This window comes from Ooceraea biroi, chromosome 6 (genome assembly GCF_003672135.1).
Source record: "Ooceraea biroi isolate clonal line C1 chromosome 6, Obir_v5.4, whole genome shotgun sequence".
NCBI classification, from domain to species: Eukaryota; Metazoa; Arthropoda; class Insecta; order Hymenoptera; family Formicidae; genus Ooceraea; species Ooceraea biroi.
In genome coordinates this window covers 1,158,242-1,181,819 of record NC_039511.1, presented here as the reverse complement: position 1 = coordinate 1,181,819, position 23,578 = coordinate 1,158,242, and the positions used below count along the sequence as shown (strand labels likewise).

The 23,578-nt window shown below is 44.5% G+C and overlaps 1 protein-coding gene across 1 annotated transcript in view; it reads left to right on the top strand.

The window, feature by feature from the left end:
- Window positions 1–23,578, top strand: part of LOC105276461 (glypican-6) — a 116,787-nt gene that overhangs the window by 83,146 nt on the left and 10,063 nt on the right. Inside the window, exon 2 of the mRNA XM_011334086.3 lies at window positions 18,356–18,526. Coding sequence (XP_011332388.1) covers window positions 18,356–18,526 — 171 coding nt within the window. The remainder of the gene's footprint in view (window positions 1–18,355; window positions 18,527–23,578) is intronic.

Below are 23,578 nucleotides of genomic sequence, written 5' to 3'. Positions count from 1 at the left end.
TGGGGAAAGCGAGTCGCTTCTCCTCCCTTTGATGGAATACTCGATAATACGGCCGCGCAAGACCGCTTCATTTCATACGCGTCGGGATTCCGCGTCGGTAGCGCGATAACGCGGTGGATTCATTCAATCGCCGGGATAAGTGACGTTTCAGTCTCCATCGCAGGGCCGCGAAGAATGTGGAAAGTCTTTCCGATGATATTGAATATCGAGAAGAATTCTCTGCATCGAGGCAATAATGGAGAAAAGACGTGGTTACAGCGATCATATTTCGTGCGCGTGTCGCACTTCCGCTTCCAGTTTGTGCCCGTGCCACTTTAATCGATCATCTCTCGCAGCATCTCTCGCGAGGCTGCACTCCCTATGGCTCTCTATGCGCGCTCGCGCGCGTCCTGAATGATAAAGCGCGTCCCCGTGTTTATCCGGCGGAAATTTACAACGCGAATTATTTATGATCATCTCGGAGCCGCGCGATAACGCGAAAAATATCGAATATGGCGTCCCGTTCCGCTCGAAATATCGGTCGGCACTCACTCGCTCGCTCATAACGAGGTGTGCCAGTTTTACAGCTACTCACGCGAAACGATTGTTGCTATTTTGCTGTTGAAAGAAATTATTATATGTAGTTGTCCGATAATCATATCTTTTTCATGACATTTGTATTGCATATGCAAGTTGTTAGCATCATTGGCGTTTAATCTTTTGGAAATAATATAAATCAAAAATCCTATATCAAGCTATCTTTCGCATTCAACATTTCAATTTTTAAAGTTCTAGTTAAGGTATAAAATAAATTTTAAAAGGTATAAAATAAATTTTAAATCTCTATAGGTCACGTTGAAACGCGACTTGTCATTTTTCCAATTCACGGCTTATCGACGCTTTTCGAAAATGCGGTGAAAAACGCGATCTCGATATCGATGATCGCGTTTCCCTTATTTGCAAGACGCTGCACAATGCGACATCGAGCAATCCTGAGTATCTCGAAAATTTCTGCCGATATATTTGCGCTTACGCGACTCATACACGACGAATAAAATAAAATACGAGTCTTTCTGGATCGCGTACGCGCGCTCACCTCGAACTGGTAGTTTCGAGATAGGGAATGAAATATTAACACCCCATGGACACGTATTGGTCCATCCCCGAACTCATCCCAAAGTTCCTGCGGATACACGCGTGTTACACGCGAAACGACCCTGATTTATGCGCTCGATTTAATAAATCACGAGTTTCTCAGGTGAACAGAAGCATGCGGCGAGTATTGAATCACAGGGGATGTTCCTGGGGAAAGTGATTGATCGATGAAAGTTAATCTCGGAAGAAATTAATTCGTACATTTGTGCGCAGGTGTACATAACTGCGGTAGTGAAATTCCCCCTCTTTCTTGATTGTTATTAGATTTATAGTCGTAGGAGTAATCATTACAGCTAACATCTGTGAACCAAATATTGTGGAAATTATTCGAGATTACTCGAGATTTTATTTAATCTGCCTCATTTCTCTTGTATAGCATTCTGACTTTATATTAAAATACGACGTTAATTATCGTAATAGCACACCTGTAGTGAAAAGAAGACCTAAAGAAGTATTTGGACATTCTTTGCCTCGTTCTTTCACTTCTTTCTTTCTTGAATCCATTTTTAACCAATCGGGAAACGTTCGACATACTGCTTTCCGCTACATTTCCGCGGCGCGAACATTTTTATGTAATTAACCTTCATCTTATCTGAGCACAATAATTAGTTCTCTTGGCGGGATATTAACTTTTAATTAAACTCCGAGAGTGCCGCAGGGACGAACTGTGCTGGGAGATTCGTTTTGCGCCAAGTTAAATGTCGAGAAAAGAAAACTCGCGGATGCGAAGACAGATCTCTAATTCAACGCGAGATCAATATTTTTCAATATTTTTTAATATTTCATGATGCTTATCCGGTGGACTCTTTATTCCTGAATATGGAAACCGTTATTATTATATCTTTCTGCCATAATTCACTTATTGGGAATACATAATGATATTCAATTTCCTTGATATTGGAAATCAGAAATTTGCAATCATCTTCCAATAAATATAAAAAGAGAAAATTAAAAAGGAACAAATGAAATTCCAAATCCGAACTGAAAGAGGTAGATTGTTGCAGGCCGCTTCTATTCAAAAACGTTGATTAATTCGTTAAACGGGTATCCGGTATGTCTCTGCGATATCTCGCAAGATCATGCGATATCAGCGTGCGAGGGGATAAAGGTCGCGATGTACCTGATGCGTGTCCGCGACAGTTTATACGCACCATGCGTTCATGTCGGACAAATCCGGAGTGCGTTATGACTCGTGGACACGACGAGCGGAACAGATATGATCCCGGATGGTCAGAAGTCGTTTCCAGGGTACCATTTCATTTCACGCGATTGAACCGCGTGTGTCCGCACCCTCGTGCGATCTCCGCGTTTCTCCTGCATAAACGAGATCGACGTAACGAAAAATCACCGCGTCGTCGTCCGCTTGCTCGACTGGAAAGCTCATTCGACCGGAAATCAAGACATTAGCAGGTCGTGCGCCTTTCTTGACGAATTGCATTGCGCTGCATTCCGTTCGGGTCGTCTCGATATAAAACTGTACAACGTGCGTAAGTAACAAGATTTAATATAATAAATAGAATGAATGTTTCTTTAATGTAATTTGCGTAAAGAAAAACTGGACGTTATATATTTTTTTTTCATAAAGAATTTAAGAGAGTTTTATTTGCGCCAATCTTCCAAAGTTTGATGGATAGTTTTGTAGTTCAATCAAGGCGGAAAAATATGTTTTTGTTAATTGAGAAAGAAAATGCTATTATATATTGATATCGGGAAATTTATCGTATCAAACACTCATCGTGTTCCCGCTATTTAATTTAACTGTTAAGCGGGATGGCGACAACGCGAGCCAGCTCGTTTTCTATAATTGGACTGCTATCAATGACAGAGCCCAGCATAAACGAACTGACGAGCCACGTGGTTACGGGGTTCGGATTATACGATCAGCCCTTTTGCCGCCCGTCGCTCGCGTGATACCGCATACACGAATATTTCAATGTTTGAACGCGCCAAACGTGGTGATACATAATAGAAGCGGTAACACGCCGGCTCGTGTCTGTCGGTTATTGTGATCGACGATAAATTAAATGCAACAGAGAGGACTATCCAGCTGCAGTCCCGACAGTCGACAATCGCTCAATATTTCGGCACGTTCTCGGTTCCAGTGGATTACACTCTGATCGATATCGCAAAGGTGCTCTTGTGGTGCGAGAAAAGAAGAACCTATTTAATCACTTAATTAATATTAGACATCTTTCTATTTTCTTTTTATGCAATATCTCTCTCAAAGTTTCATCGGCAAACTTATTTATAAGTTTTCTGAAATCTCGCAATTTGGAAAATCAATGAAAGCTCGATTCAAAGCTCCATTCATGACTGGTACCAGACTTGACTGTGTCCGAGCTTATTGATCAACCACCATCAACCTTATCTTATACAAAGGGGCAACAAAGAGGTTGCTGTGCTCGAAATCCACGGCAAGATGTGCAGTTCGTTGGCGTTCCTTGCGCGAGACGGTTCAGCGACCACGTGTTTTGCCTATGTTTAGAAAACCGCGCCGGACGTTGTTGTCCCTTGGCCGGTGCACCCACGTCGAACAGGCGCCGATCTAAACTCGGAACGATAAACAACGGGTCGTACCTTCCGCTTTGTGCTCGCCACGACCCACGCCACGGAGGTGGGACTTCATCTCGGCGTGGGCGGCTGATGCTGATCGCGATCCCTGGACCATTGTTTCATGGGACTGCGGAGTCACTGGTCGCCGTTATGTTGGCGTCGCCCTCACTGCCTCGACGGCGATCCTGAATTAGTTCTCTAATTGCATCGTCCCCTCACGAACAAAGTAGCCGTTGAAATTAGCAATAATATCGGATAGCTATGCCGAGTGAATCGAACTTTGAACGGATTAATTCAAGACTAATTAATTATCAAGCGATTTCTGGTATGAAAGCGTTCGTTCGAATTGTTATAAAAAAATTATTAACGGTAGATCGCTTTGTAACGTTCGTATCATATCCGTTTACAACGTTCATTTAATTCCGCAGCTTCTCATTTTGCTCGCGCTCTCGTTGCAAGCACCATAATTTTCCAATTCAGTTTTTCGTTTTCGCGATTACGCGAATGTGCGGATACGCGTTCGATTAAAAAAAAGGGAATCCTCGCAAAGTATCCTATCATTTCACACTCTCGCTATCATCACGCAGAGTGAAAATGACCGCGTTCTTCCAAATGACGATCGAGATCTCATTTCGTGCGTATCGTGCCGAACGATGTAAAATACGCGAGCGCACAATAAATGATAAACGTTAACACGCTTTTACCGGACAAACTACCGAACCGGACCGCAAATATTCGGCATTGCAGCGCGACGCCCGTTTCGTTACATCGGCGTGCATTCAATTATCCAAAAGAGCGCCGTTTGTCCATGATAATGAGAGGGGTTAGCAGGGGCACGGGGTTGCTTTCGCACCGAAACGCGAATACACGCGCCGATGCGTCCCGTGACGCGCCGCATTGTCGCATCGCGGGAAAATCGCCCGTAAAACCGCCTGCAGAATTTTCCTCTCACCCCGTATTAGCATTCCAATTCGCCGACGATTCGCGAATCGCCTATCCCTCTCGTGGGATGATAAACGGAGAACGGATAAACGGAGGAGAGAGAGGGTTGGTATCGTTAAATGCCCGAACTTCCTCGAGGGAAGAATTTATACCTCGCACGGTGTGAAAATTTCCTGGAAACTCCCTGTCCCTTCGAAATATATAAAACTCATGTACTTTCCTACATTTCTCTTTCCCTTTTTTTCTCCTTTTTTTTCTATTGAAACGTTGCGTCGGAGATTCTCGGCTGTGTTCTCACTTGCGAGCTAACTACGAATTTACGCGCGTTTGCCGGTGAGTAATCCGGTAATCCAGCCTCGCTTTCCCTCTTTATTTCTGTTTTCCTTCGCCCAAAGCGTCGCCGATCCCCGACGCCCGTCGCCGCAATGACGCGCATTCGTATGCGACGCGCCAAGTGAGGAGGCACAAGATTCGGTCGCGAGGGAATTAAGGAAGAATTTTACGGTAAAGTGGGATTCCCGCGGCTGATAGGGTTCCGACAAGAATAAGGTTGAAATTTTTCACTTGGTATCAATCGCCTTCCTATCGACGAGATAGTCTTAATTTACATAAATGACCCAACTCGTGCGATCTTTGCTTTTGTCTGGTAGCATTCAAATCCAAGCGAAACTCGCCTTGAAATTTCTCCTCAACAAAATTGAGGGTAAAATATTGTCACGTCTCACCGTCGAACCACCACAGTGTCTCCACACTTGCGCAAGGTCCAGAAATCTGTACGTGACATTCAGCACCGACAAAGTGCTCAAGACCAGATCGAGATAATGCTATTTTTGATTAAACCGGACCATCTATCCAACCAGCCATCCTCGAGGGAAGTCTTGTTACGTGAATCATTCTCTCTTTCTGCCTCTCTTCGTGAAGTAAAACAGCGGATTGCTTGTGCGTGCGCGAGTTTATGGTGAGTTCACGAGCAGACTTCTTAACGTCTGTCAGAGGAATATCGCGCTCGAGAAGCGTACAGGCTCGCACGTCTAACTCAAATTATAATGGCCCCGGTCTAACCCCGTGGGTCTAACCGAACCGATCCGAATCTCGAACACGGAGTCTAGATAGCTGGTTCCGAGCAAATGCATGTACGGCGAATACAAATGAACAAGTGTACCTGACGCACCTCCTTCATCCACTTCCGATGGATTTACGAGATTCTCGTAAACTCTCGCTTAACAAGTGGGGAACACGGTGCTTGTTCTTTCTCGGATAACAATATAATTCGATTTGTTACGTGGAACATCCTGTATATATATATAATTAATGATTGTCGCACCGTTTCTCTCGTTCGGCTGTTAGGGGCCACTTTGATATTAAATTTAATCAGGAAAGTGCTAACGAGTGCATTGGCTTGAGAAGAGTGTACTCAGGCATTTAAAGAGAGAGAGAGAGAGAGAGAGAACGAGGTTGTTATTAAAAAAAGAACTTGGCTGATTAATTAGATGCAGGTGCCGAAAATTTTCTCCACTTACATGCGAGAATGGGTCGGCTCACGCGAAACTTATTCGACGGTATGGTTATTTTATAGGCCACCTGTTAGAACGAGCGCTCTTTAGCGTTTCGCCGTCTTGTCCTCAACAATGTTCGCCTCGATGATCATTCAGTCGGAGGTTTAAATAAGCCTTCGAGACACGTGTAGGAATTTGGGATATCAGCTATTACTACATTGTAAACATCCTCAAGGCTCGGTGATTCGCTATAGGAGACCTAAGAAAATACAGCGTCCTCAGGAATTGGACGCTCTCTTGGGTGATCATTGCAGACTTTCTCGCCACTTTGAAGTTGCTTGAAGTCTCCTGTATAAAAAATCTGCTTTCTGTGTAAATGTTTATATTTTGAGCAGCCATCAAAACTTTAATTATTCTGTTGTTGAATTATATCTGGATAAATGTGAACCAATCGGGCCGCAGATTGCTAGAGAAACCGCGGTCGATGGAACATCTGGTGCCAGCGAGTTTGCTAGTTCCGGGACACCAAGTGGACGAAACGATGATCCTTCGAGGATCCTCTTGCCGCTGTCGACATGCATTCGCGGGGTCACGAACGTCTTCCGGCAGCGAAGATTAACGACATCCGCGGACATCGTTGGACATCGGGCGACACACGCACACACGCGTGGCTCGCTTATCTCCCCAGGTAGAGGAGAAGGTCAGGAAGTCCTCGGCGTCGTCCTGCAGGTACACCGCGCGACCGCCAACGTCATTTTCCTCCGTCTAGACGACAACGCCGGCGGAAACCGGCGACGATCCTCCTCGTGCAACCAATTCGACGCGTGTCCCCCTACAAGTCGCATAGGGTAATGCAATATAACACGTGGAAGAGGGTGTCTCCTAGCAACCCTGTGTCTTCTCACCCCGCGCGTTCAACGTGCCTCTCTCTCTTTCTGTCAGTCTGTTTGTCCCTCACTCTCACTCGCTCACTCTATATCCGAGACCACCCCGCCATCGTCGCCACCATCCCCTAAGCTTCGCCCTAAAACACCCTAAATCCTGCGCGCACCGCGACAGAAACGCGCCCAGGAAAGTTTCGCTCTCGTCGTCGCGTTGTCGCAGGTGCGTATCTATCCACGCGATCCGATTCCGCCGGACTTGGCGGTTTTGAAATTCGATAGTACTCGCCATCGCGAATCGTGCGGCTTCGAGGGTGTACGATGCCACAGCTGCGACTTGATGTCGAGATCGAGTTACCGGAAGATCCTGAAATTAGCTGAAATCCGGTTAATCAGGGCGGTTTCGATGCTCGCTCGCTCGTGCGAGGATGCAAATTGGATTATTAGCAGCATGCAATTTTTATCGTAACGCCTACTTCTGCGTTCGCCTCCGCTTTGCGTGGGCTGCGTCAGTTTGTACCGACGCACCCGGTAGCCGCCAGTCGGTTATGGACTGTGGATCGATGGCCATCTCTGAGCGGTTTGAATATTTCAATTCGCGTGCAGTTGCGCTTACGAATGCAGTAAGAACGAAGTTTGCCGACATTCTAAAAGCAGATTATGAGGCGTTCCACAAAAAACAGATCATCCTATGGTGAAAAGGAGAGCTGCATGATAAATGTAACTATAATATGTTTCGTGTTTAAATAAATGTTGCAGGAAATATAGTAAACTGTAAATAAATTTAGAGAATAAAACATTATTAATGCATAATACGTGATGCATTTTGTTTCTTTCGATCTTTTAGAAATGTTAGAGATTTTAGAGATTTGAATGTAGAGGCAAAGACGTAGCTCAGAATTTCTCAAGCTAACACCAAATGCGATGTGATTAAATGAAAATTTTAGGAGCGGAACGGATTCAAACTTCGCTTTCCGAGATTCGCGGTAGAATTGAAAGGATATTTCACGCGATTAAAATGTTCTCTCCTCAAGAGAGAGCTAAAGATAATAAAGTGAAAATAAGAGAAATAGAATTTGGAACGTAAAATAGTCCAAATTGCAAAACTGGAATATCCAGATTCCGTTTCTATAATTCTACTAGACTAAATCTCGTTACGTCAACGATCATTTTCACGTAAAAGACAATTGTGGTCCAATTTTATTCGTATATTCATCGACTAATTTTGCGCGAAATCTCACGTGTTGGATTCTTTCTCATGTTGAGAACACATCGTGTCGGAAACCCTCGGTAACACCGAGGGAGTCAAAACACTCTCCTGTCGGTTTCGTGCGATCGAAGTGACCCTTGCGCGCGAGAGCCACCCCCATTGATGGCGTCGAGCTTGAAGGGTTCTGTGCGGACGCGTAAGGATTCTGTGCGCGATTACATATATTTGCATTCGTGTGTGTATGTGTGCGTGCGTGCCCCCGTATGTACAATTCGGTTCGCACGTGGCAACCCCACGATGGGGGGTCGGTGCCCCCATCGATTATCGGGCGTAAACGAGTTTCGATTTTTACGGGGTATGCGGGGGATGCCACGTGAAACTTCGCAGGCACGCCTTTCTTTCGCGCAGCCGTGTTACACGTCCCCATTGAGAAGCGCGTGCGAGAGGGTGAGTCCCGTGCGCGCCGTTCGCCACCGCACGTTTACCCATGTGCCCTCGCAATTATCGTGGCGGATCGTTAGCTGCGTTTTGTCGGCCACGCGCTTCCGTTTGCGAATGGAGAAATGCGTTTGCGGACGGCCGTTCTGCTGCGGTCGCATTCTCAGGATGCTCATCTCGCGTAAAGCGAGAGCAAACTGTTGATATTTTACAAAATCTATTTTGATCAAGATATCTATATATCAAGATATAGATTTTGTTATATGTGTATTTATATACACTATAATTTCTGTTTCTCGGAGCTTCTTCTCTTCGAATGAAATAAAGCTTGAAAATTTCTGAGCGTCTGATGAAGATTTCTGATTAGTCGATCACAGTTTGTGTGGACGCGCGCAGAAATGACGGAGGAGCATTTTCTTCCCGTTGCAAAAAGCAGACGAGGCAGGCCGCCGCGGCGCCACGGGGTAGATTTGACGGCTGCCAGTAAATATTTAACGGCGATTCACGGCAGGATGGCATAATGGCGGATGCTCAGAGACGTACGCCCCGTCGAGCACGGTTATAGTCGCCGTGCCCTCATAATGGCGAGCGCGAAAGGATTCCCCAGGGACACATTGTTCCGTTTAGTCGGCGGGCGAGCTCGCCAAACGATTCGCATTTGTCGCCGGCAGTCAATCTCGCCAGACGTGATGTACGATAATATCACAGTCGCGTAATCCTTTAAATTGCCGCCGCGCTGGACTCCAAATGTCGATACATATTACGTTTCGTGCGACAATTTGCGCGATTGATCACGCAGCACTTTGCATGAGACACAGATCTGCTTTCGATTTGAATAGAGTAGAACCGAAATCTCTTCTCATTGAGGTCCGTCCGTTCTCTTCGACCCTTTCCGAAGCCACGTATTTACCGCAGCGAGTACGATATCTCGCTTATCTCCATCGTGGGGGAAGCAAGCATTCACGTCTCCCTCTCGTCTCGAACAGATCGCGAAGGGAGACGAACAAAAAGCCCGAAGGCACTCAAATATAACCGTTTGGCATCCACGACCGCCACTGTGCTCTTGATCGTATCCTCGACTTCCTGTCGGAAATTCCACTTTTCCCGAAGGAAGTGATTTAAGGGCCCGCCACCTCCTGCAGCCCTTCAACTCTAGAGAGAGAGAGGGAGTAGAAACGGGGATTTCATGGGCTCCATGGAAATTCCTGTCGTGTCGCTCGCCACGCAAATATTTGGCATCCGCGAGAGACCGTGCCTCCATTAATTTCCGCCCTATTTTCAATTTCAGCCAAGACGCTTTACTTTGCCACACGAAACAGCCATCGCCGCCAATCTCATTCCTCCGTCCTTCATCTCCTTCCTCCCTTCAGCTTGTGCCTCCGGAGGTCCGCAAACATTTAGGGGTTGCAAACTCCGGGGGAGTCCCGCCGCTCGTTCTCCACGGTGGATGCCCGCGACGGCGCTCGCTCTCGGTGTCGCTGTCATTTGTATTCCGCGACGAGATACCGTGTACGGGGTGCCTTTTCATCGGCGGATCCTTTATGCGTTGCTCTGCGGACACGTCGGACCTCACATACATCCGTAGACAAAATAAGCAGCAATGAGTAACGCGTATCGTGGCAATCATGATTTCACTTTAAAGTGCAATTGCTGCGGACGTGCGCAAGAAAGATTCCACGACGGCCAACTTCGTTTAAACGTTACCTGGAAATCATAAATGTGCATGCGACTGCACGTGCTGCAGTCATGGTCCCCGGTCGCCATTAACGACAGGAATATTCATGACCCTCGAAGCGATATAATACGTTTTTTCCACGGTCATTAAAATGACGCTCTTTTTCTAATTTCATTTATTTAACTCGTATAAAAAATACTCTCTTTAGCACGACATTCGCAACACTTTACATAATCGGTGCAGTTCTTCTTAACGATGACAGAAACAAATTTGATACTTGCCGCGTTCACGGAATTAATTGAGCTAATAAGTGAATTAGCAAGAAAAATTCATGTCCACGTTGCCAGGCGTACGTATCACGCGCGAATTTACGATACGTCGCCTCCTCCCGATTCGTCATCCTTATCGCGACGTTTTCACCCCCGCGACGAGTATCGCGCGCACCCCCAGGGGGTTCGCGCGGGGCACGTGAATGCACTTAACGTTAATCCACGCGGCTCCACGCATCCGCCGCGACGTCGCGAAATTAATCTCAGGATACGCGTATTGTTCCGGTGCAATTAATTTGCATTCGCGTGCGAATGTCGGTTTTTTGCTTTTACTTTTTTCTTTTTTCTTTTTTCTTTTCAGCGAAAGAGATATATACACGCACGTTAAGGGTATCTCCGGGCTCTCGTGCGTGCACGGCATGATTTATCCTGCGCGCCGCGGAATTTGTTCGCAATTAGTCATCCTTATCGGCGTACTCAGCGACTGTATTTCTTCCCCCTTATCTCGAGGAGACCCCGAAAATGAGTGATCTCGCCGCCACCGTGTCGTGGAAATTATGATGTCAGGAGCAAGAAATCTCACGTGTGTAAATCTACCTTCGTGCGGTGAATCACATTTCCCCCGTCAATGTACGAGTAATTTGACGTTTCTTTCACAAGAAACGTAATATTTTTCTTACGAACGGCGGAATTAATAAAGCGCTAGAAAATTTAATTGCCTCGAAGTAGGTCGCAGAATTCAGTCCTGTCAGAGAATCTTGAGAGACGTTCACGTTAAGTCATGCGGTCATTTAATAATCGAGCAGAGCCGATAATGGTCCGTGAGAAAATGAATATTGGAGATCCAACGGGGAGAAAAGCACTGGCACGAAATCGATCTGCGTACTTTTAATTTTCTGCTACTCAAATACAAAATTCTCGATTTCCTACTACTTCTTCGCCGGGAGTATTCCAGTTTTCTCAACGAAATTTGACATCCCGTCTTTAACTTCAGCGTGCGGAAGCAGATGTTTCTCGGCTGCTCGCGTACGCTGGATACGCTTTGAATTTTGTTTCGCTTTTTCACCGAGAGGCGATCGCGAGCGCCGCGCGACGATATGTCGTCGTCGCAGGATCGCAGGATCGGATTTCGCGGGCGCCATTTGCGGGAATCCACTTACAATGGAAATTTCTCCATTTCCCGGCGTGGCGTTTTGCATGCGTTGCGCCGGGGAAAGCTTGCGAGGCCCGATATCTCGATATTGACAATTATTGTCTGGCAAACACGCGGCCGTTCTCACTTGCTCGCGCTCTCTCTCCCTCCCTCCCTCCTATAAATATTTATTGGCACGTCAATATCCCGATTCCATTAACGCAGAGTTACTTTGAGTTAGCACGTACTTGTTCCATCGTCAGGCAAATGTATGCATCGTTGTTGCTGCTGATTTGGCGGAATCGACGGGCGCATCTTTATCTAAATAATCCATCTTGATTCACGAGAATTGCCGTTCTTATTTTAGCGCTTACGGGTTTACGCGTTGATAAAGCGATTTTAGAGAGGGCATGTTTTGCAAGCCAGCGAGACATGGTACAAGACGCTTCTTGTATCGCATGACAGTGGGCACAAGAGCGAAACGAGGTATTCCGAGGGTCCCGCGACCGCCGGACTGAAAAGGGTTGCGATTCGATTAGAAATCAACCCTTCAACCCGGAAAGACGGCAGAGGTGACACGCAGATGCCTCCAATTTTCCGGAAGGCACGGGAATCCGGAGGGCGACGATTGAATCTGATCACGCGCGCAACCAATCGCAATTGCAGAACACGCGAACGCAGAGCTTCTCATCCGCATCACCCTGAAGACGAAGGGAATCGACATGGAACACGCGCACACATTCATCACTGAATCCCTTCAGCCGGATTCCTCTCCCTTTTCTATCTTTAGCGCGCTAAAGGCGACTTGTTAGGACCTTGAAAATCTTCGCGTCTTCCTGTCGAAACCTCGCCGATTTCCTCGCTTAACGAGCTCCCCGTTCCCTCGTTCTTCTCCCTTTTTACAAAATTTTTCAGCCGACCAGCAGAGACAGATCAGAGCTCCCCTCCCGACCTTCCATCGTCGCCACGCCTGAGTTACCTTCCCTCCTTTTATCGGACACGACCGCGTGAATCGTGAACGCTAATCGATAACGGGAACGGTGACGGCAGAGACGAGCGCAAAGGCTGACCTTTCGTGTATTAAAAAAGAGGAAAAGAGAGTGATAAATAAAACGAACGAGCGGAGTGAGCGGGGAAAACGATCGTGTCGCTCGCTCGGATTAACCCGGAGCTTAATCGGCCGTTAAGCCTGTCCAGCGAACGGCGTATGGTGGTGCATCGGCACGTGTGCACCACTACCCGTTCTCGAGGATTCTCGGGGACGAATCGATCCTGGAACTGACCTAAGTTTAGCGACCCCTCTCGCACGCCGAAGGTAAGGGAAACCATAAATCAGGCACGCCGAACATACGGGACAAATTCTGCGCAGCTGTCTGACAACGTACGTATTAAAATACGGCTGTCCATGTTAAGATATGTTGGACATAAAATTCGGAGTCTCTTTCTCCATGAATCGTGGTTCTAGAGATTCACCTGAAATATTCCCGAAATATATAATAATAATTCCTGTGTATATTTAATGCCTAAGTCCATCAGTTTTTAAATCTTGTGCATAGGATATAACTGCTTCGGAAAAACCTAGATCCTAGATTCGTTACTCTTCAGTTATAGAGACTAGTTTATAATATATAATATATAATTTATAATATATTCATAAAGCTAAAAATGAGTAGGGAAAAACGAGAACAACAAGATATTAATAATTATTCAATTACACACGATTGTGATCTGAAGAGACTTGACAGTAAATAATGTCAAAGGTATATGTAATAAATATATTTCACGTTGATCCACTTTGTTTGTATCGAAAATACGAAATTGACTGCAAAACTTTATAAATGCTCGCAAATAACAAGTATTCGCGCAGTTGCAATAGAAATAATAGAAACCTGTCACGAACTGTATGAGTGACAGGGTGAACTAATTCGAGACCAGTCTTCGTTCGACCGAAGAAATTTTACTAAAATATGAATGAAGGTATGAATGATGCATTAGTACTTTATCTAACACACGTGTCATAAAATGAAAAAACGATTTAAGTCGTACTTAATGTATGACAACTGATATTTCTATTATATTAAAATCAAGAAAACTAAACTATTTTGTTTACGCTCTGATTTTTTTATATTTAGTAATAAAAAATAAAAAGTATTTTTTGCGACTATATTAGCACTATATGAAGCTATCACTTTTCTGGTTGATTTATTGATAAAATAATTTCTTACCTCCGAAGTTTTGACAAACAAGTAAAATTGATATAAAATATTATAAAATATTGGTATAAAATATATAAAATATATAAATATGGTACTAAATATTGCAAGTGAAAGTTTCAATCCGTTATTTGAAAAATCGCATTACTTTTTTCGGAGCACACTAAAGTAGCGTTTCGGGATGTTTATAGGTGGAAAACGCGATTACTAATTTGCCACCCGCCGTTTTGCTCGTCGCTGTCGCTGGTTTCGCGACGACAATCTCGGCGTCCGGGCGGCGTCGAGACGCTGTTAACAAACGGCGCCACGACAACGAATACCCTGTGCTGCACCCTCGCTTGGAGCTTTTAGCCGCGAGCCCTTCCGGAGCGCTTTTAACAGCCTTCGAATTGTTCCTTAAACCCTTTTAAGACCCGACCCGCGCACGGACGGCGACGCGTCGGCAGATTTATCGCACCTGTATATTGCGCAAGGGCTTTTAATCGCCCGTGAAAGCCGCGAGCTATCGCGGCTTTGTCGCGTGTGCCATCCCTGTGCGAGAATATTAAGGACATCACGTTCCTCGAGGTGTCACGAAGGGTGCACCCGAGCGAGAAAGGAAGTGCTTTTAGGTGAAACAAGCTGCAAAATTAACAAAATTAACACTAAGTGATCTATGTGGATCAACTCGTTATTAAAATCGTATTAAACATCCGAAATTCACCGATGAACAATGAAGCCCTCAAGACCCTCAAAAGACCCGAATGCAACCTCGTAAATCGTTCCTCCCTTCCTCTCTTCTCCTCCTCCCAATATTGCCCGTCTTTTCCGTATCATTCCGAGCAAACCGCGCGTCTATCGATCTGCCGGACGATTTCGCCGGAACTCGGCGGCCGTTACCCTCGATCGTCTTTATCAGCTCTTATAGCCACATCGCTTATCCGCCGATACCCGTACGCAGTCTAAGCTAATTTTATACCGACTCCACCCCCGCCGTGTCACCCTTCCCTGTCCACCCCCCCCCCCCCCCGACAAACGCCGTCCCGCCGCCACGCTCTCGTCGGGAACTTTGAGACACGTCGTAAAAGTAATCCCGATTCATTTCCGCGGGATTGCCCGTGTCGTTCTTTTCCCCGAGCCTTCCTCATTCTCCTCCTTCCCCGCATGCTCCCGTTGTATCCCTCCGCTGACGCAAAGAGTTAACGAGAAAAGTAATCCAATTCTGATCCAGCAACGCAGTAACCCGATCGGGATGCGCGGCAGTTGCTTCGTATTGCTACAGCATTTCTGGAAAATCTTACGGTGAAATCTCGTTGCGAGAGATAGATAGATAGAAAGAGAGAAATATCATGATCGATATATCGTAGTATAAATCTCCGCAATTTATAATTTCAGCAGAAACCAATTTTACCCATTTATATGGAGCGAATAAAATATTTGAACGTAATGTCATCTCGTACTTTATGTATAATTCAATACGACCTAATTATGTGAGTCGTGCTCGTCAATGTAAATTTTACATCGTTATCATGCGATATTCACCAAAAAGATCTGTCACAGCGCATAATCGATCGATCATGTGATTAAAGTCAAAGCGGTAATGAGGACGCCGTTTCTCAAGGACGATCCGTTAAAATATTTCTGTTGTTACGATGCAATGTACTTCGTTGTCACTGAGAATATTTCCATTTAACATTTAAGGAGATGCTGAATTGACTATCGAACGTCGACGCGAAAGCTCATTTAGATGGAGTTAAAGAATGATGACATTACTGAGAAAACAACGATGCTGGGAAAACATGATAAATTATGAAAATTTACAATAAACATGTCATGTATTATCCCGAATCAGTCGCGATATTTCCGCAGTATTATTATAACGCGCTTATTTCCACTCGTTGATCAATTCAGTATCACTGGAACATAAAAAAAGAAAAAGCTTTTATAAAAAGCTTTTTATTACTTTCACACACACATTGTTCCAAGTCGTAAAATATATTTTTTAAGAAACATCTGTCTAGATATATTGATTATATAGATTTGCAATATTTTCAACACACATTTGGAATATTTTTACAATACGATCGTATGTCTTCATAAATTTATAACGTACAATTAATATTCTTTTTAGTCGTATTTGTAGTTATTTGATTGAGTATTTCTGTGCCAATTACATAAAGATGTTAGAAAAAGGATTGACATTTCGACGCACCGCGTCGAAACGTTAGAACACGACTCTAGGACCCCCTTAATGTCTCATTGAATAATTAAACCCCGAACCCTATGCCGCCTATTGACTCGTCGTTACTGCATCGTACCTCCGTTCCGTAATGAGAGTAACTTACGAGGGAAAAGCAATCTCGCGGGAAAGGGATTCGAAGTCGAGACAAGTCCCATAAGGCCCTCCCGTCTTTACCGGTTTATCCATGACGCTTATGGGAAAATCGCTCGCGACAGCGAATCCGTGTCGCGTATGCTTTCAAGTTCGTGTGGTTCTCGTCAGGGAGCTTAACTCGATTACCCGAAACGCGATTTCAGCGATCCGATCCGCTTTCCTCGCGACGGGCGGCGTTGCCGTTTGAAATTTCACATGCTCCATTGTACGAGAAACGATTTATGCATTAAAAATCCAAAGAAAGACTGCCGTCGTTGCTCCTCACCTCGAGTGAGTTATTTATTTTGCCACCGGTTAATCATGAGAAATGTAATGTAACGAAATGAAGTATATCAGTATAATTTTAGAATTATTAAATATACATACTAACACAAATAATGCATGACATGACTAAACCATATCGGAAATTAATTCTTTGGAAAATTAGTAAGATGGCAAATAACATTAATAAAAGAAATCAATAATGCATCGCGTACATGTACTGTGAAAGCTCGTTTTATTCTACTAAAAAGCAGCGCATTATTCTTTATGAAGATACAATTTTTATCACGAATAGTCTTGAATTGTTACGATTTTATTTCCTCTGCACATGCAGCCTCGGATTTTTCCCAAATCGCGGACTTAATGAGTATCCTTCAACAGAGCTCGGAAGATTAAAGCGATGACAAATTCCATAATTATCCCATAAAGGATTACGAGCCGAGCGACCGTGCATTGTGCCACGCGAAGGGCAACCGCGAAGGGTGGCCGCGTGCGTGCCCGTTTTAAACAGCCGCGCGACAACGAGCGGCACCTCCGAATTTACCTTTTGCGTTTCCGAGTGCCCTCGAGGAAGTCGCCCTCTTTTTCACCCTCTCTCTTTCCCTCTTTCATTGGACGGATCGTTTCACCCCAAAAACGCGCGCGTTATCCGTGCCGACCGCTCCGAAACGGTAATCACGAAGCTGAAGGAGAGTCGCGGGGGTGAGAAGAGAGAACGAGAGGGTGGCGGTAGACGGGGAGGGTGGGAAAAAACCTGCGGATGTTTCCTGTTTCGAGCCTAACAATGGCACTTTTCTTCGTGCGATTTACAGTGCGCTTCCGAGGGTGATTTTCATTCGTTCTTCGCAGACGCGAGCGACGATGAATTTTATATTTGCTCCGATTAATGCGTTCGCTTACTCGCTGCGACAAACGGGGCGGTTTCACCCCCGTGTCCTTGATAAACTGGCCACGCGTTGGAGAACTTTTATTACACGCCCACTTTCTGGTTGCTTTAGAGATTGCAACGTTACCTGCTGTCACGATAAATAATTAAGAATCTATGCTCTTTCGTGTTAGTTAAGAATTCTCGCATTTTGTAGCAGCAGTGTCTCGAAGGCGTGATTAAGAATTAAGAATGGAGAAATGAGATTGCGCGCTACCGAGGCGTCCTGAAATTACTGCGAAATGCATCTCGGGGTAAACAGTGGCCACGCCGAATGAACAAGAGTCGCTTGTAACAAGCGCAGTAATTTCTGCGCTTAATTTAGGACTTGACACTCGCTAATGCAAACGTGTGCACCGTTTCTCCACGCACGCACACGGGCGCACGCGAAAACGACGGAAAATAATACCTTCATCCGTTCTCCGCAAGACCAGCGCTTTGTGTACGTAGAGCCGTTGTCTCTCGGATTCTCGAAAACTGAATTGCATTTACCAAAACTGTCGACGAACACCTTGCACCGTGGCTGCAAGTATTCCTTCTTCAAACACGCGCGCGAGCGTACACCCTGAAGAATATCTCGCCCGCCCCGTTGCTTCCCTTTCCGTTCGCCGCTTTCTTCTGTCAACGGCACGATTGAAAGATGTAGAAGCGGAACTCGTGTTCTGGAATTTCTTACCCGATTAATGGCAGTCTCCTTCACCAAGAAAAGAATTGGAGAATTGGAGTCTCCATTTTTGTGCAGGCTTCTTGGCGGACTCGACAATTTACCTTGAAAATGTTATCATTAATGTCAGTTATATTCATTCAGGATAATTTGGATTGATTTGTATTTCCTTTTCTTTTTGTTTACAGCGAAGGAGCTAAAGACATGCGGCGGTGTGAAAAGTGGTGGCGAGGTGTGTTGCTCGGCCGACATGGAATTGAGGCTGCAGGCACGGGCACGCGACAAGCACGAGAGGGCCACGAAAGAAAGCCTCCAGAGACTGCACCAGATCTTGTCCGTGCGGGGGATCAGGTTCCACAGTGAGTACCAAGCGCTGTCTTTCTCTGATTTCGCTCGATAAGGGAGATCCGGCGCGTGGCACTCGTTGCCTTTCATTGCCCGATGGGAATATCATGATTAGCGCTCTCCCTCTTTCGCCTTCGATCGACGAATCGGATAAATGAAATTGAGGGGCCAAATAGACGGCGAAGAACAAAGCGCACCATTTGCCCATCGTCCCCAATGTCGAAATGAGGAGCTTAAGGGACCGCGAAATGCGCGTGTCAAATAAAAATAAAATTTGTTACTGGTATACTGAAGGAATTATTGTCAAAATTGATCTTTTCCGTGATACACATGCACGACGTTATTTACAATTCTTGGAGTGAAGAAAATGGAAATGGAACGGTTTTTTTAATTTAACATTTACGCGTAACAAGCGCCACGTTGCACACAATACAAGCGTCCGCGCAAATCGTTCCTCTGCTTTCCATCTCGCCAGCATTTTATTCGCCTTCACTCCGACCGAAACTTTTTAATCGCCTTATTCAAATCCTTTTAATCCACTTACTCGAAAGTAACGCATTGTGCTCGTACATTTTAGCATCCGGAAGTAAAGCCAATATTTCATAGTAAGAGACTCGAGTTTCCGCCAGCCGGAACGGCGAAACGGGACAAGCTCTTCGTTTTATATATTTAAAGAGCTCTTTCGAAAGATCGTAATGTTCCGTCGCTGTAAAAACAAGACTGAGGTTGTACAAGATCAGATCGAATATATAGGACAATCTTAAAGTCGTGGGAGAAGCTTAAAGCTTTTCATAGAAAAGAGCAAACATTATACATAATGTTAATGTAATAACAAACATATATAATGTTAATTGTATATATATAATTTAATTTTAGAAAAATATATATACTATAGATTCATAGATAAACTGAGAATCAAGAAATAGAAACCGAAATATTGCAATTTTTATTTTTGCACTTAGAAAAGCTTAGAAAAGGTAGTTTCTGCAGTATTAAATATAACATTTTCACATATTATTTAACATTTTCATGTAACATTCACCATGTTTAAGGTACGTTCCACTTGACGCTCGCGTCGTTGTGAGCGCTAAGTGGAACGTACCCTTAGTTAGTAATGTAATTGTTGGCTTTCGGATTTCCCGTTAAACAAACCGTAAGAAATGAAAAGTGCTTTCGTTTCTTTTTTTCAATGCGTGTGGAACACTCTCGTCTCGAGATTAAACTTCTCGGAACTACTCGAAAATGTAATTGCCAAAAAGGAGCCTTCTCTTGTCTTTCACCCTCGCCGCGCTTTCCGGCCACCCTCGTGCCAGCAGTTTAATCGGCCGGACGTCACTCGGAAGATCACCCTCGCTGAACATCCACTCACTCTCCTGCCTACCCCCGGGGCATCCCGCACCAACTTTTTAACCGACGTGCTCCAAGCACAATGCTCGATATCGAACGCACAGTCCTCTTCCGTCTTACGCGTCCTGGAGTGTCGGAGCGGACGGCAAAGGAGAGGGATGAAACGAGATTGCAGGGATAACGGCGGAACCAGCGGAAGTGGATGTTGACGACCCCTCGCTGGAGGAGCCGCGCGTCTCCAAGCCGAGAGCTCGCTCGCGAGAGTTTCTCTTTTTTTTTCTTTTTTTTCTAATTAAAGAGGAACCGCAGGCTGCATCGACGAGGGTCGCTACGAGGGTCATATGCGCGCACCCTTAATGCAGATACCGTCTTGTGCGTGCACTCGAGGAGGCATCTACATGCGGGTGCATCGCGCGCGGCACGAATCGACTCGATTTCGCCGACGTATGAGAGACACACGGCGACAAAGGGACGCCGATACGTGTAAAACAACGCGGTGTTTCTTCCATAAGTGTCAGGAGAGACAAATTGCATCGCGTTAATTGCAGAAATCGACGACACCTCGCGCGTTCTTTCTTCTTAGCCGCGATTTCATGTACTGTGACGTCACTTTTCGTGACACAATTTCGAATTCTACTTTTCGACAACCGAAGAAATGTTGAGGAAATATCTTTTCCGAGGAAAATAAAAGTCACTTCGGCAAGGAATGTACGGTCGGCAGAAGAAGCGATTGTCTCGTACATTCAGCTCGTATCTGAGGAGATTTGTCTCCTCAAAGCTGTCGCTCGCACCGCAGATAAAACCGTTTATTGATTTGTTATTTGGCGATTATGAGAAAAGAGTCTGTCCGCCTTCCGCCGCTAGTAAATGGCGCAAGGAATCATCAGGATATCCGACGTTTCCATTCGCTTCCTTGGTGTTTGTGCGCCTCTGACGGTATCTGCCCGCTCCAAAGTGTTTCCGCATACTCGCATTTGCATGCACCTTTTAGATATCCGAGTCCCAGGGTCGTGGGATATCTGAAATTTGATTTGCTCGGGTCCGGACTCTGATGTTTGCCAGTACACGGAATTCGATAATGGTCTGATACAAGAACATAAATATTCATGTTACTCCGCGGTATCAAATAGTCACTTGCTCGGCTTCTTAATTCTCTATTCTGCATCTCGTACTCGACAACGCTGCTCGCGGTCGTAGCAATGCTTCTTGATAAACAAGCATTTGAATTAACACCGACATTAATTTCCTTAATAATATTTTGTCTTATTTTCGGCACTGTCGCTTTTCTTAAGAAAACAATTATCTCATCTGTTTTCTCACTTTGTACTTAAAATTCAATTCAAAATATAATTTCCTTTCTAATTTTGATTCTAATTTATTTAGAACTGTTTGCCATCGTTCTTAAATGATTGTAATTCGAACGTAATGTAATTGTATATCGCTGATAGGTATTCGCGTTTCCACTATGTTGATTCGTGTCGATTAAAGTGTTCAAGTCTCGATAATGACGACGTGATCTTATCTAGGACGCCCACACAATGTATCCCGAGCTTCGTGTGCCACGAACAAACATCATCGCATCTAGTTTGCCGTCTGCTTCGGTGCAATTAATAGGCAGATGTTGCACGTGAATGCGCGATTGCGCGCACCACCATTCCTCCGTCTTGTAATTAGCGTCGTTGCGTAGCAAGTAGCGTTAAACAATTCGTACAATACTTGAATGCCGTCGGAATGCCTGTCTCGAGAACGGTAATTATACGAGCTCCTCTGAGGCCGTTTCGCACACTATCCGTTGCCGTAAGCACCAGCTGCGTGCACGAGGGCTGATGGAGAGAAATAGAGGGAAGTTCGGGGACACTATTACGTGTAATGAAACGCGCGAGCTTCCGTGCACTTCAATAGCAACAATATATCACGTCATTCGTTAATGACAATTTTTATATATATTGCCTTGCAGAATCAATGCTGCGACTGAATTGGCCTTGCCCTACAATTTTCGCCGGTGACTTTAAGCAATTTTTATTTTATTTGATAATGAAACATTAGAGATTAAAAGATTTTTCAGTAAAATCAGAAGAATCGTCAGAAACGAAGTTACTAAATATATAAAGTGCTTGGAATCATGTTCTGCGAACGGCTATACCGTCGGCGGGAATCGAGAAAGACAATTTGCAGGTTTAGCTTCGACCGCGAAGAGCATATCGTCGCATTGTACAGAAATCTATGTGCATAAGTTACGATGGGGACTTTCCCTGCTGTATCTCCCCGTCGTATAGAATATCGATGAACGGGGAAAATCGCATTGTCTCTGGTGCTCTGCCCTCGTCTCATGTACAGGGTGCTTTGCAACAGAATATTCATGCATACCTCATTCATTGTAAAAATTAAATTGCAATTATTCGTAAAATTGTGTGAGATTAGAGATTTAAGAAAACTTACAATTGAAAGATTGAAAATCTAGATTTGTAAATTGCAAATTTTTCGAAGTAGCATTATAATTGAGAGACATGCCAAGAGAGAGAGAGAGATTTTGCAGAGCCTTACCGAGAAATAATATACGCAACATGTATAATAACAACGATATAAAAATTATGTGTTAAGCTATAATATTTTTTTCTGATTTTCTTCGATTTGAGAGTGACAAGATTAAGAATGATTTCGACTTGAAACCTCTTGAAACATCTTAAATGAAGTCCTGTCGTGTCCTACGTGTAAGCGATGGAGGATCCTTGTACCTCGCAAAGATCTCGTGAACTTTCATCGTGCGAAATGCCGAGTAAAGTGGCTACGTAGCCAGATAGGTACGGCGGTGGCATCTCAAAGCGGTCTCATCGTAAAAGCAGATGAAAAGATGGAAGACCGACGAGAAGCCTTCGCCTTCGAGTAATTTCGTTAACCGGGGTCGTTAGACACCCGGAGGTGCTTCTCGAGTTTAGAACGTGTCCCAATTTTCGTGTTAATTACTGACACTGCCGTCGTAGGTAACGAGGTATGGTTAAAAATGTCTCCACGACAAACGCTGATTTAGGAATATTCTTGAAACTTGTGAGAAATTTTAAATCTAATCAAGTACCATTTCGTAGAATGCTAAATTTTTTATATGAACTCGATCTTCTTCTCATGCAAAATTCATCTTGATTCTCACTAAATTACTAAATTGAAATTACTAAAAATATATTTATATATTAGTTTCTAAATCACATTACAGAAACATCATCTCATTTCTCAGTTTACTTATAAGTAATATTTTAATAAGGATGATTCAGTATTAAGTGTAGACTGAGGATTATTTTAGTTTAACTAATACTTTAGTTAAAGTTTAGTTTAATTAATACTTTTATCGCAGCATTTATATTCGAACTTGGATGATAAAACTTATAATATGTAACATTTATATCACACCGAGTACCTCTGACCTTTACGCTGAAAGACTGTTCTTGCAACGAGGTATTAACGACCTACTTAACAATCTCGTAATAAAATTTTATTATAATTCCAATCTCTCGAAATGTCAGCGAAAGGGTGATAGTATTGAGAAAGCCATAACCAACCCTCGTGAAGCAAAATTGTGCCGCGCCCACATCGGGGGTGAAATAAGCAACAGTTTTCTCGCGTTCTTGGCTTTTCTGGCGAATCGACCGACCGACCGACCGACGAACCTCCTTATCGTCACTTCAGTCGCGGGGAATGTGATTAAAATTCCTTTTAGCGACGAGCCC